The sequence below is a fragment of the Schistocerca nitens genome, chromosome 4 (genome assembly GCF_023898315.1).
Source record: "Schistocerca nitens isolate TAMUIC-IGC-003100 chromosome 4, iqSchNite1.1, whole genome shotgun sequence".
In the NCBI taxonomy this organism is placed as follows: domain Eukaryota; kingdom Metazoa; phylum Arthropoda; class Insecta; order Orthoptera; family Acrididae; genus Schistocerca; species Schistocerca nitens.
The window spans coordinates 570,060,228-570,073,794 of record NC_064617.1 but is presented as its reverse complement, the minus strand read 5'-3'; the positions used below and the strand labels follow the sequence as shown (position 1 = coordinate 570,073,794).

Here is a 13,567-nt window from a genome sequence, read left to right as displayed (position 1 = left end):
CCCTCAAGTACTGGTACGTCATACCGAAAATACATAAGGACAGTTCTCGTTTTCACGCAGTATTGAGCAACACTGGAGCCATTACCTGTTTCCTGGCTAAAGATCTTACCTCACCGGAAGACGCTACTAGTTGAATGGAAACAGCGCTGGTAGTGCACCCTGCCAGGAGCCACAGAAAGGCATTCCGCCCAAGCGCCGTGGACACTGTGCTGCCGGTTGCTCCTGTGGTTAACAACTGAATTAAGTGCCAGCAACGCGCGGCTTCGGATCATGAATCAGAAGTTCTTGTTCCTCCTGTTTTAATTTAATTCAAATCAGTTCCTTGATTCCAGGCGGCACTGAATTGAAAACCTGCATCCGTTAAGTAACACTGACCGCAGTACTGAGTTGTACAGCCTCCTTAAAAACACAGTCCCAGAAAGCTGACGCTGAGCATTAAACTTCAGACTTCTCGTGAAACAAGCGATGCCTCGTGTCCAGGCAATGCTGCTGCGGCTGATTCCTCAGGTAAGTAACACTACCTGGGCTGTAGCTGACTAGTCTAAGCCACATGCCAGGGTCGCCAAATGTTAAAGCAGACTCCCCTCAGGGCAAGAAGAGAATGCGCCAAGTCTCACATGAGTGATCGTAGATGACGCAAAGGTTTAGGTGGAAGAGAAACGTTTGAAATACGCACCAACACTTCTCAAGGTCCTATCTGATATGTGACAGCTTCCTTTCAACAGGAAACTTCTAAACTTTCCCTTACGCTGCCACAGAGATTAGGAGGGGCTGCTGGCGAATTTTAACTCGAGCCACGCCAATCTGCTCAGCTGGAAGACTCAGTCAGAGAGCAGACAAGGACAGCCTTATTTTACCTTCCCTCAAGTCGAACGTCATCCTCCTTCTCTCACGAGCTGAATTCAGTGGCAAGGAAGAGATGCTGCTCGATGATCCTGCTTGTCTCAAGCTAAGAGAGGATCCAACTGGCAAGATCTATAGAACCAAATTACCCCTTCTCAAGAATAGTTTTTTTCCGAGTAAAGTCATTAAAGATCTGCGCCAGTAGACTGACGTTCCCCCGAGTACTGATCGTCCTACCGAAAATACATGACGACGGCTCTCATCCTCACCCAGTATAGAGCAGCATTAGAGCCATTACCAGATTCCTGGCCGTAGATCTACTTCAATGTTGACTGAGACTTCTCGTAGTCAAATATGATGACCATATTAACAATTTACAGTACTTCACAGGACGTCTGAAAACACATAAACTATAAGGGTCGGATATTTTAGATTTCTCTGACTTTGTTATTTACGAAAAAACTCTGCAGGACCATTAGAAACAAAAAGTTGCATGTGCTTACCACATGTTATTTCTCAAGTATTTAAAACACGTAGACGGTGTCGCCATTGAAAGTCCTCTCTCTCCAATTGTGGCCAAATATTTTATAGAAAACTTTGAGGAAAAAGCACCGCAGACGGCAAGTCACCAACATTTCAGTGCGTCTTGCAGCATGTAGACTTTTCATTTATTCTGTGTCCCCAAGAATTAAGATATTACGTGTATCCACCATATGAACTCGCTCCATCTGAATATACAGTTCATCATGGAAACGGAAAAATATTGTCGCTTACCATTCCTAGATGTCATGGGTAGAAGAAAAGTTGACGGTACACTGGGACAAAGTATCTACAGAAAGTAACTTACACAGAGAAATTACGAGCCTTCAATAAGTAATGCAACTTGTTTTTCCGAGGCGTCTTCAGTTGAAAAAATTAGGAATTAGTCGAGAGACATATACCTATTTCAGTCCCTCTTGTATCGTGAAGCTCCGATATATCGCTGCGCTGTCCGTATCCTTCAGGCGTGTGTACACAAGGTGTGTTCCACTGAGCTAACAGTGAGTTTCTTTCGGCGGAAAATCACAATCGCAGATGCCCATATGCGCTTGCAGAATGTCTCCGAAGACTTGTCAGTGAACCAAAGCGCTGTGATAGGTTGGGCAAGGGGTCTGTCACCATTGTAACAAGGTCACACAAAACTATCCGATGTCACCCGTGCCCGCCTGCAGTTTACATTTGTGACTCGTTCAGTGTTAGAACTGTCATTCCACGTAATCGACAGACCACAATCAGAACCCTGCTGCACAATTGGACGTCTTCGTTGGTAAGACTGAAAAATACGTCCACCAGTTTCAGTACTCAATCGTGAGCGCCCGCCGGGTTCCTCGCTGTCTAGAGAGCTAGGAAGGACCATCTGTGCGGAACTGCTTGCGTGTTGCGAGGCTGATGGTGACTATTTTAGTCGAACATCGTCACAGACTATGGAACATGGGTTCATCACTGCGAACCGGAAACAAAACGGCAATGAATGGAGTGGTGCCACAGCAGCTGTCCTCAGAATAGCAAGTTCAAAGCAGCATCCTCAGCCATTAAAATCTTGGCGATGGTCTACTACCTGAGTCGTTAGAGAGCGACCCTTGGCTGTTCGAGAGAGGATGTGGATAAGACATGAAGATGAACCACGTCATTTCAGTGTGGACTACCGTAACCGTCTCAGTGTTGTATTTCCCGGTGGCTAAAACTCCCTGCATAACATAACTAGTATATCCTGAGGATAATAGTGCGGCTTGTTAATTTAGTTTTCTTTTCCCACAACTTTTTAAATCTACACCGGAGGTATTGTAACTGTTGTCTACAGACGAGAGATTGCTGCTCTTCTTCACTGCGTGACGGCATCTTCATTAGGTTGCTGTGGAAGTTGAAACAATGGTACTATGACATACAGATATGTGAGATCTTTATTCCAGCGGAAATAGATTTTAATTCCCATTCGATATCTGGGACCACACCATTTTCCTCCGTAATTACCCCATATGAATATCAAAATAGTTTTTTACACAAGATTCGTCCTAGCAACTATCACATTCTTCCCAGGTAACTACTTCAAAGGGAGTCGTACTACCATGAGGTCACCAATATTGGTTTACACGGTGTATGGGGACGAACGAAGCTGGTATTTATGAAATGGGAAGGGGGAGGGGTTGGAGCATGGGAGCACTGTACCATTAATTGGTGACATCACACGAAACCACCAGCTTCGACGTGTACTCTCGAGGTAACTAATTCGGTGATCTGGACCAACACTGGGTACAGACGTGTTATCTATTTGGTTTTTTTCTCATTGTAGTTATTGCTCCGGCGGGTCTCGTAGTGAATCAGAGCTTAGACAGGAAACGACCTTGTTTGTTTCACCGTGATTTACCTTGATTGGTGGGGAAAAGTTCCAGCGTTCATCTCCTGAACATCAGAATGCTGATTAGTCACGGTCCCGCATTTCGTTCAGCGAGGTTAAAGTAATATATCAATATATGGCGAAGTATGTTTGTTCACCAAGGTCTCACTTGCGGCAGTATATCTCATTCCATTTCCTCCTATCTAGGATCTGAAGAAGTACCGTTGTTAGATCAATCAGAGATGAATTGAAGCTTTTGGACAGTATTCTCTGAAGCGGTTGCAGCGCTTCCTTGTTCGTCTCATTTTGAAAATACTGTTTATTCTTAAAGAACAAAAGGGTATTCGGACTTCCCCACCTCCCAAGGAAAATATTCGCCTATGTTACGTAAATCATTCGGTGTGCCCTCATTGATCTATCAGCGTAGCTGTTCAAGGTCCAGATGGGAGAAAATAGAATGAGATAAACTGCCCCTAGTGAGAGCTTTGTGACGAAACATACTGCTCCATATATTCATTTATTACTTTGACCTCGCTGAACTAATTGCAGGACCGTGAGTATCAGATTGTCAAGAGGTCTTTAGAGTGGAGAGTCGCTTGTGAAAGCGATAAGACCGTTATAAAAGCTGACCACAGCCGACTGTGATCATCCGCCGGCCAGAACCATGCAGACAGCCGTAGTCCTGTGCCTGCTGGTGGCGCTCTGCAGCGCTGCGCCCTCCACGAGGTCCCACTTGCCCAGACCGCGCCTCGATGGCCGCATCGTGGGTGGCGAGGCCGTAGACATCTCGCAGTACCCCTGGCAGCTGTCGCTGCAGAAGCTGGGCTCCCACAGCTGCGGCGCCTCCATCATCAGCTCCAACTGGGCGCTGACGGCGGCCCACTGTATCGAGGGCGCCTACGTCAACTTCGTGTCCCTCAGGGCCGGATCTTCCACCCGCGGAAGCGGCGGAACTGTGTACGATGCTGCCGACGGATATTACCACGGGGATTACGACTCCGATACCACTGACTACGACGTCGGCGTCATCCAGATTGACGGATCATTCTCCTTCGATTCCAACGTTCAGGTACAACTCGCGCACAGAAAATATTTACTTCAACATTTTTCAGATTTATTTTTAAATATGAACTGTACGCTAAAGATCGTTTGCTTAGTTTTTTTCTCGAACATAGTTCCAGGTGCCTTAAATTCGGTACTAACTACAGAATTCGTTGGGCAACAAACGAATGCTTCCCAGGTAGCACCATAACTTAAGGAACTAGAAAAGCATACGCTACCATAACAATTATCTTCTTCAAATAGGTACTTGTCCATAAGAGAACTTTCATGCCTTAGAACGATCATTATCATATGGTGACATTTGTGTCAGATCATCCAGGAAGCTATGGTGTGCTAAAAAGATACCTTCACGACGGTATATTTTAATTTTATTACATGACATGTTTACTCTTTTGTACTGAAATACGAGGGTTGTCCAGAAAGTAAGTTCCGATCGGTCGCTAAATGATAACCACAGTAAAAATCAGAAACATTTTATTTGTAAGAGTTAGCTACACTTAGCAGATACTTTTCTACATAGTGGCCACCCCGACTTAGACATTAGACATTAAAATCTCACTATCAAACGAAAAATTCAAAGTTTGTGCCAGGAAGGGGGAAGGGGTAGGATCATAGCTGAGTGAACAGTTTGCTTGACTACCATGTTCTCAACTCAGACTCTCTAACCTTTATTGACATCAATCCTTCGTTAATGAAGTAACGGCAACATAGTCAGCTCTCAATCATAACAATTGGCTAGGTGTATCGATGAAACGTCTCTAAATTTAGATATTAAATGCTAGAGCAATAATTTTTCCCTCAAAATTACCATCTTACGACACATACAAAACATATTATGCAACAGTCCGTCATTATTAATTACCGCACAGTCCATTCATCATCCTCACTTCAGGCATTAAAGTTTTATTTATTTTGCTTTTACGGAGCCCAACGCTTCCTCTTACTTCTCGCAAATGGCTTAGATCTTCTTATCGGAGAGGTAATCTTCCTCCAAACATTCTTTAACGATGTTGATTCACGTTTCTCTTCTTTTCTGGGATTTCATTACACTTAATGCATTGAATTCTCCCCTAATTCCATATATCGAGGTATGTCAGTTCATGTGCGTTTATTTACCGCTGTTATTAATTACTTCTCTCCTTCCTTTATGAGGCTTTCCCGGAGTTTACTTATAAACCACACTTTTTTCTGTGAACAAGCATTTCATAAAACATTTGAATTATGTTTCTCTTGTACTTTTTCTTTACACATTTGTATCTTGTTGCAAATATAATCCATAACTTTGATAATCTTTTCTCCACTTGTTCGTCATACTCGTATGTGGCGAGGACTATGTTTCAACCGTTCTACTGTTCTAATGACAATCACAGTATTGGCTGTACAGAACGATTTCCTTTAAAAGTCATTCTCTTTCACTCCTTCAATGAAATAATCAAATCAAAATTGTGGAACTCAATGAAAGAGCTGTGCTATAAATAAAATTTTATATCACATTTTAATGTGACCTTTAGCAAGTTCTGACTACTATGAATTGAAGGGGTGGGAATGACATAATCGAAAGCCTCAATATGTAAATTATTCAGGGGAACATTTTAAAACTTTGGATAAATCCATAAATCATATTTCAACTTATCAGGTTTTTTGACAAAACTAGTTTTTTTTCTCAAATGTGTTAATATACATGTTGGCATAGTTATATTGTGAACAAAGTTAAACATTATTAATAAAAAATATCCCCAGGGCTTTGGTCTGTCTCATACTAACTTTACACAATGTTTACAAAAATTTGTACAACAATATCCTACATAACTTACAATGGCAGTCACTACAGTGTTTCACACAATATAGCCAATATCTGTCACCTCTGTTTCATTTTCATCACTTTGTTCCTTTGATTCACTCAGATTGTTGAAGTATCCCTTCCAAACATCTGGTATGTATGGCATTAATGACATAACATATTTGACTTTTTTTTCACAAATTGGAATGGGCTTTAAGTATTTCCTTGACAGCTGGAACGGATTACTTTCCTGATGTGCTCGTCCTTTCTTAGTGATATTTACAGTTCTGAATTCTTCAAATTCAGTGTACTGATTCTTCGCTTTTAAATTTGATGGCATTTCTTCATCCAAACGAAAAGCTGTCGCTTCAGAAAATCGGAACTGAGATCCATCATCATGTTTGTCCCTTTTTGCAACATTTATCCACAGTGGTATCAGATATATAAAGTATGCTTCATTCATTTTAACGCCTGAAAATGGCTTATTCTTGCACGATCCTATAATGACTGTAGCCCAATCACGACGGGTGTACACAGTGGGGTTTCTGTTCTTAACGTGTTTCTCAATTCGACCGAAACCTTCGGTCACAGGGCAGTCGTGTGTGTCCAGTTTGTGGAAACCAGTGTTCAATGGCCTAAAATTTTCATGAACGCACTAGTGATCTCTCTACTGTAACAATTGCCCAGTTTTTGTCTTGGCCTCTACAGTTATCACTAATAACGTGAAGAATGTTTGCCTGAGACTTTTGTATTTCTAAGAATTTTATCAGACAGCTTCCTATCTCATCAGATCCACAGTTTGCTTCGTCTTCACTCCACTCGAACATATGTCCCTTTTCAGACCCGCAATCATGAAAACCAAAATTGTAAGTCCACAATTTCCTCTTATAGAATGCAGGCCCAGATATAAGCCTTCGTGTTGGAAAGGTTTGTTGTAAATCAAAGGCTATTGTAAGATATTCCTCAGGATTTTCCCTAGGTAATTTGGAAAGCTGTGTAATCATATTTTGTCCAGCAGATGATTTGGCATGATGTAGATCCCTTTCAATTTTTAATCTTCTAATAATATCTTCAGAGTTATCAACTATGCATTTTTTATTTGAATTTGAAATTCGCCACATACATGACATGTGTCTGAATGAGGCAATTTAAAACCAATATTAAAATCTTGGCTAAATATATCTCGAAATTTCGAAACTTTTACTTGTGGTGCATTATTTTCTTCACTATATTTCAAATAATATTCTTGATATAATGAAGAAATTGACATGTCATGATCGAAGTACCCTTTATTGGGGTTCTGTGAGCGACTGTAATGACTGGCATACTTAGGTATATTATTTATGAAATTGTGAACTGTCTGAACTGCTACTTGTGAAATTTTCCTTGATGGGTTCCCTTTTTTCCTGGAAACAAAGAGAAAGGAAAAGTGATTTTAAAGGTAAATGCCCAGGTTAGACTAATTTAGTGAATTTGTGTCTGACACTGGATAAATAAGCACAACAGAACAAAACTATGGATTTTCTTGGATGCAACATTAATTTCATCATTAAATACCTCTTTTGTAAGTTCTTAAGACGTCCTTGATTTTCTGAAGCCCATGCACACTTAAAACTGCTTCTCTGCATAACAAAATATTACAGCCATTAACCTTGACCTGGTACGAAGAAGTCACCATTCGCCATGAAATTGTGCTTTTACTTTTCTTTGTGTACCTTAAAAAGTGAAATATATTAGTCAAAATAATAATATTTTATTTATAAAAAGCACATGATATAAAAACCAATTTCAAATTATCATTAATCATCGTTACCTCCTTTGCACTTGTTGCATCTTAATACTGCTCAGAAGGTAATTATTTTGGCAATTGAAATCACCCATATCCCAAAAAGATTTGAATATCTGTTCTACACATTCATGAGTTTTGCTCCAACACTTCTTTTTACATTTACATCCAGGACCAAGAATTTTAGGACAAACAATTTGTCCTTTTTTATCAGATATGTACTCTCTGTCATAATTTCTACGACGATTACATTTTTCCCTTTTCCTATTGTTGATATTTCTTCTATTTTTTCTGACTTTAGGTTTCTTAGCAGGTGATATTTCAGGAGACCTTTCACATTCATCAGCATCCTAAGCCAAACAAAGTATTCAGAATGAGAAAGACCAAAGACACTTCAACACATATACCAAACGTTAATATATTATATAAATAGGCTTGTAATATTTATAATTATTACCAATAATGCAGTAATTAATAGGAGAAGTGAAATTTGTTCATGATTCACATGCACATATTTTTAGTAGTGAGTATATAACAGGTATAATTACGCAATAATATTTCACTGTGATGTAGACCTAAGCCCCAAGTATTGTAGACTTAACATGTCATTTTCAGATGAACATTTATCAGAGGGACAATAACTGCTGTCACTGGACGAAAAATCATCTTCAGAACTAGCCATTTCTGTATCTGAATCTTCTTTTCCGCTTATGTGTGGAAGTAGCCTCTTCTTTGGAAGCGCCAATGCACTGTGGCTTTGGGATGTTTCAGAATCGAAAAAGACTGCTTTCTCACAGTATGTGAACTGCTCTGTCATCTAGTGAATGAAAGTTAAAATATTTACGCAGAAGCTTCCTCTGTTGAGTAGACGTTGAACTAACACAAAAAACGTATTTTGAGAAAAGTGTGGCTTTGGGCTATATCATTCTCGCCCCTTCAATTAGTCATGTCGTAGAGATTGGCTCAGTGTTATGCTTAGCTGACTATCTTTCATACATATGGTCCACTACAGGCTGAAATCGGTTACTGTTTAATGAGTAACACATACGTGCAGTGGAGGGATAGCTAAATGAAATTTATTGAAGAAAGATTCCTGCATAATGTTTTGTTAGTTTTGTTAACATTGGATAGCGAATGTTATGTTCCCAAAGCACTTTCCCCTACTGTTTTCAAGGGCGCCTCGTGACGAGTTTGTACCGTACTTTGCAGGCGGTGAGCCTCGGCTCGACGGAGCCATCTGCAGGCACAGCGGTGACCATCACAGGCTGGGGCGCCCTGTCCTCCGGAGGCTCCTCTCCCTTACAGCTGCAGGCGGTCACCACGTCCATCGTGGCCCGTGCCTCCTGCAACATAGCCTACGGCGGCGAGATTACTCAGCGCATGATCTGCGCAGGGGAAGACGAGGGCGGCAAGGACTCGTGCCAGGGCGACAGCGGCGGACCGCTGGTGGAAGGATCCACCCAGTACGGTATCGTCTCCTGGGGAAGAGGATGCGCTCAGGCCGGCTACCCTGGCGTCTACTCTAATGTGGCCAACTTGCGTTCCTGGATAACGCAAGTAACTGTCGTGTAACAAGCGATCGACCTGGTCATGAATAAATTATGCTTAACTGTAACATAAAACCACGGCAATAAAACTTTTTTCTATTATGTTATGTATCAATTTTATCAACTCATTCTTAACCGAAATACTGTCCTCAAAACTACATTGATTAATTCTCCTCTATTATGAATTCCATATCAACAGTAATGAAGACGGACATACTCAATATAATATAATGGATGATGTGTTTCTGAAAGTATGAAGGTATATCGCTAGTCTCATACATTCTACACAGAAAAATAATAGTCGTTTTGATGCTACTTCCCTCAATGATTTCAGAAATTTACATGGGATGTTATCCATCCATTCTACCTTATTTAATCTTGTTACCCAAAACTCTTTCAAATTGTGTTTCTAACACTGGATCCCTATTTTCCTCTCTGTCGACTCCTATTTCTTCTTCTATCACGTCATCTGACAAGTCTTCCTTCTTACACACGCCTTTAATGTTCTCTTTCCAACCATCCGGTCCCGCCCGTGCATTTGATAGTGGAATTCCCGTAACACTCTTAAGGTTACCACCCTTGGTTTTGATTTCACACAAGTTTGTGTTTACTTTTCTTTATGCCGCGTCAGTCCTTCCGACAGTAATTTCTTTCCGATTTCTCCACGTTTTTCTTGCAGGTATTCCGATTAAACTTCCATGCGTTGTGCACTTATTTAATTCGAAAGTGAATTGTATTTCTGTATTCTGAAATATCCCTGAACATATTCTTCATCCTTCGATGAACTGTAGTATCTATTGTGTAACCCAATGATTCTCGCAGCTATCTTCATGGTGCCTCTGGTTTTCTTTCCAAATACTGTCATTTTCCAGTTTTAGAGCTGTCCATACCTCTTCAGCTGAATTGCCTACTGAGCTACTCATTTATAGCAGTATTTACAACCTCAAAGAACTTGAAGCGTCTATCATCAGTCCTTAGTACTTCCGTATCCCATATTCTTGTGCAGTGATACTTCCTGACTAGTCTCTTAAACTTCATTCTACCCATCGTCATTACCAAATTCTGACCTCATTCTACATCTGTTCCTGGGTACGCCTTACAATCCGTTCTCTGAGTTCCGAGTCTCTGCCTGACCACGATGTTATCTACCTGGAGTCGTGTCTTACGTCTCTGCCTTCTCGAAGTATACCTCTTCCTTTCGTGATTCTTGAAGAGAATAATCCCTATTACTAGCTGCAACTTATTACAGAACTCAATTGGTCTTTATCCTTACTTATTCCAACTACCAAGACCATATTTCCCATTTCTTCTGATCCTTCCCCTGCTACAGCATTCCAGTCCCCCATGATTAATAGATTTCCCTCTCCCTTTATGTATGAATTATCCGATCAGTATCCTGTTATAATTTCCTGTCTTGACTGAGCACTAGTTTTTCCCTTTTTATATACTCTAGCTTCCCTATGACGTTCAAACTTCCGACATCCCACAAGCCAACTCGTAGAACGTTACCCTTCTCTGAATCTTTTTCTCATTTTCACCTTCCCTTTGTTGTGCCATCCGATATATCTGAATGGGTGTCTAGTCAAGTCTTTTGCCAAAGGAGAGATCATCCGTTACAGGGCACATGTCCTGGTTCACTGGCCCCTAGTAAAATGTTTTCATATATCAACAGTTGTAAGCTAATTGATATATGCATTTGACGTTCTTATGTATATGGGAGATTGTAAATAACCATATACTTTTCCATAATGGTTGTTTTATTATTACAACAATAAACAACACAGTAAATTTAGAAAATGAGCATAGTATTGCTTATAAGTAATGTGACGAATTGTTAATGATTAACTTTCTTAAATTTGAATGTGTATAATGCAATAGAATGTCTTACTCGACTAAGGTAAGTACAGTTGTGGGTTATTGCAGATAACGACTGAGAGCCACGACGACGACACATTCTATGTTTCGTCGGAATAATCAGCAAATCGCTTTTAATAAACACTATTTAAATTTGTGTGCGAAGATTGAGAAAGAGAATTAATTTCAAAGGGAAGATTTCATTTGTTATTAGTAAGCAAGAGATAGGAAGCCTAAGGGAGGGTTTCATAGGTTATTGTAAAAGGAAAGGTTGCGTAACAAAAGAGATATAGAGGAGACGGGAAGGTTTCAAGATATAATTTTATTTCGGCGACACTGATTCTATTTTCGAATCATCGACCTAGCATCTTGTTCTTGTTGCACCATCAGCTGTAGCGTGATTCGTTTCTGTCCTGTTTCCCATTCTCTATGTCATGCTCACATTCAAATTTTAAAGTATCAAAAAACTATATTTCCATATTACTAAATTAGGTAATTGAATTGTTGTAATACAAAATGCGTCTTTTTATATTGGTACTCTTGTCCTGAAATGTCGGAGAATGTGACACTGGTGGATAACTTTCCTATCACAGATAGCTCTGAGATCAAATGTAACAAAAAAATCGATAACGGTCGTCGCTCAGTATTGTACTGTTTAAAAAACAAACTCGGACCTGGGAGTATCATTGTAGCTGTTAGCTTGAGAGTCTACAGTTATATTTTTAGCCGTGACACGTTGATTGCACTTTTACAGCAGTTTACACGCTGTTTTAGATAAGCATGAGGTGTACAGAATGCACACTTACATAACCATGGCATGTGTGTGATTGCTTATGTAGTTTCCATAAATGATACGTTGTTTTCTACTACTAGGAATGTACTCCCTTTAGATCTACGAGGAACAGTTAACAGCCTACTTACCATTTAACATTAGTATAAAAAATAGAGATAATTTAGACATATCAGTAGCGTAGTGATTCTTAATTTCACACACGTTTTTCGACGTCACAGATAAATTGCACTTGACACGTTATTTTGTCTTAATACAAGATTTCTAGGCCGATTTCGGCGTCGTAAGTGTAATGGCTAAGGCAATGTGTCTTTGTTCCCACGCTTTGTTTTCAGATAACACAGGGTTTCTGTATTGCCAGTAACATAACCCATTTTTGGCTGAAATATTAATTGCCTGCTCAGTATGTTTTCTGTACTGTTATGAAAAAATAATGAAGATACTTTGGACACGAATATAGCGGGGTGGGGGGGGGGGTAAATAAGACAGTGGACTCTGATATTTTAGTCACCAGTTCGGTATATGGCAGCCATCATTTCTTTCCCACGTGAAACTGTATAACTATTGTTTAGTGCATTTTTCCTTCAAAGTGTCGTGTAGTTTCGACTGTGTCAAAACAGAAAATGACAATCGATTTCTCTTGCAAGATGAAGTTAATAGCTGAGCATACGTCACTATAATATTGGTTTTAGAGTTGAATTTAGATGTGGGAATACCATTTTATACTTTGGTAACTCCTATCAACATGGTGCACAAGCTGTAAGTTAGAGCAGCAGTAGTACACCGTGTGTGTTTTGCAGTACGACATCCGTGTTTCGATAGTTGGATGTTATAATAAGACGAGGTCGTCAGAAGAAACAAAACACTTTCAACGAATTCAGTATTTTCAATGCTTGCCTGCCCACCTTCTAACTCTTATTAAACCTCATGCAAAAACTTACATGCGGAGGTTGATTAATTGAAGGACCGTTGTGGCTTACACCATCTATGATAAGGAAATCAATTTTAGCACATAAAGTGTTGCCACTATACTTGATATTTTGGGTAAATACTTCCAACACGTAACAGAGTGCTTTGGATGCTTTCGAGTAGCCTATAGAAAATCTGAAATACTGCAAGTTACAATTCTTATACAAATGTTTTGATAAATAATTTCTACATGTCCGAAAAAACAAATCAGCATTTTCCGATCCTTCTTGAGCACTCTCTCTCACTCGCTTTCTCTCCCTCCCTCCCTCTCTCTCTCTCTCTCTCTCGCTCTCTCTCTGTCTGTCTCGCTATCCCTTCATTTCTGTATAAGTCTATGAGTGTGTGTGTGTGTGTGTGTGTTTCGGTTTTTACACATAATTCAATCCACAGAAGCCTGGTGCCGTATTTATGCACCACTGTTATACTATGCTGTGATTCGATGGAGTGGGTGGGTGCTGACAGCGGGTAGGGTGGAAGAGGGGCATGATTAAGTAATAAGTTCTAGTATAGTGCGCACAAAATGCCGTGGCCGCTAGATGCACAGTCGGCTGGGGAAGTGTGC

General features: G+C 40.3%; 2 protein-coding genes across 3 annotated transcripts in view; one reads left to right on the top strand and one right to left on the bottom strand.

The window, feature by feature from the left end:
* The window catches only part of LOC126252088 (trypsin delta-like), a 70,971-nt gene extending 61,477 nt beyond the window's left edge, over positions 1-9,494 (top strand). The window contains exons 1-2 of one of the 2 annotated variants that reach the window (XM_049952945.1): positions 3,879-4,286; positions 9,055-9,494. In XM_049952945.1, the coding sequence (XP_049808902.1) occupies positions 3,882-4,286; positions 9,055-9,417 (768 nt within the window). In that variant the 5' untranslated portion in view covers positions 3,879-3,881 and the 3' untranslated portion in view covers positions 9,418-9,494. Of the gene's footprint in view, positions 1-3,878; positions 4,287-9,054 lie in introns of those variants that run through there. The other variant, XM_049952946.1, reaches the window with a different exon arrangement.
* Positions 1-13,567, bottom strand: part of LOC126252089 (trypsin delta-like) — a 534,570-nt gene that overhangs the window by 33,236 nt on the left and 487,767 nt on the right. The window lies entirely within an intron of this gene.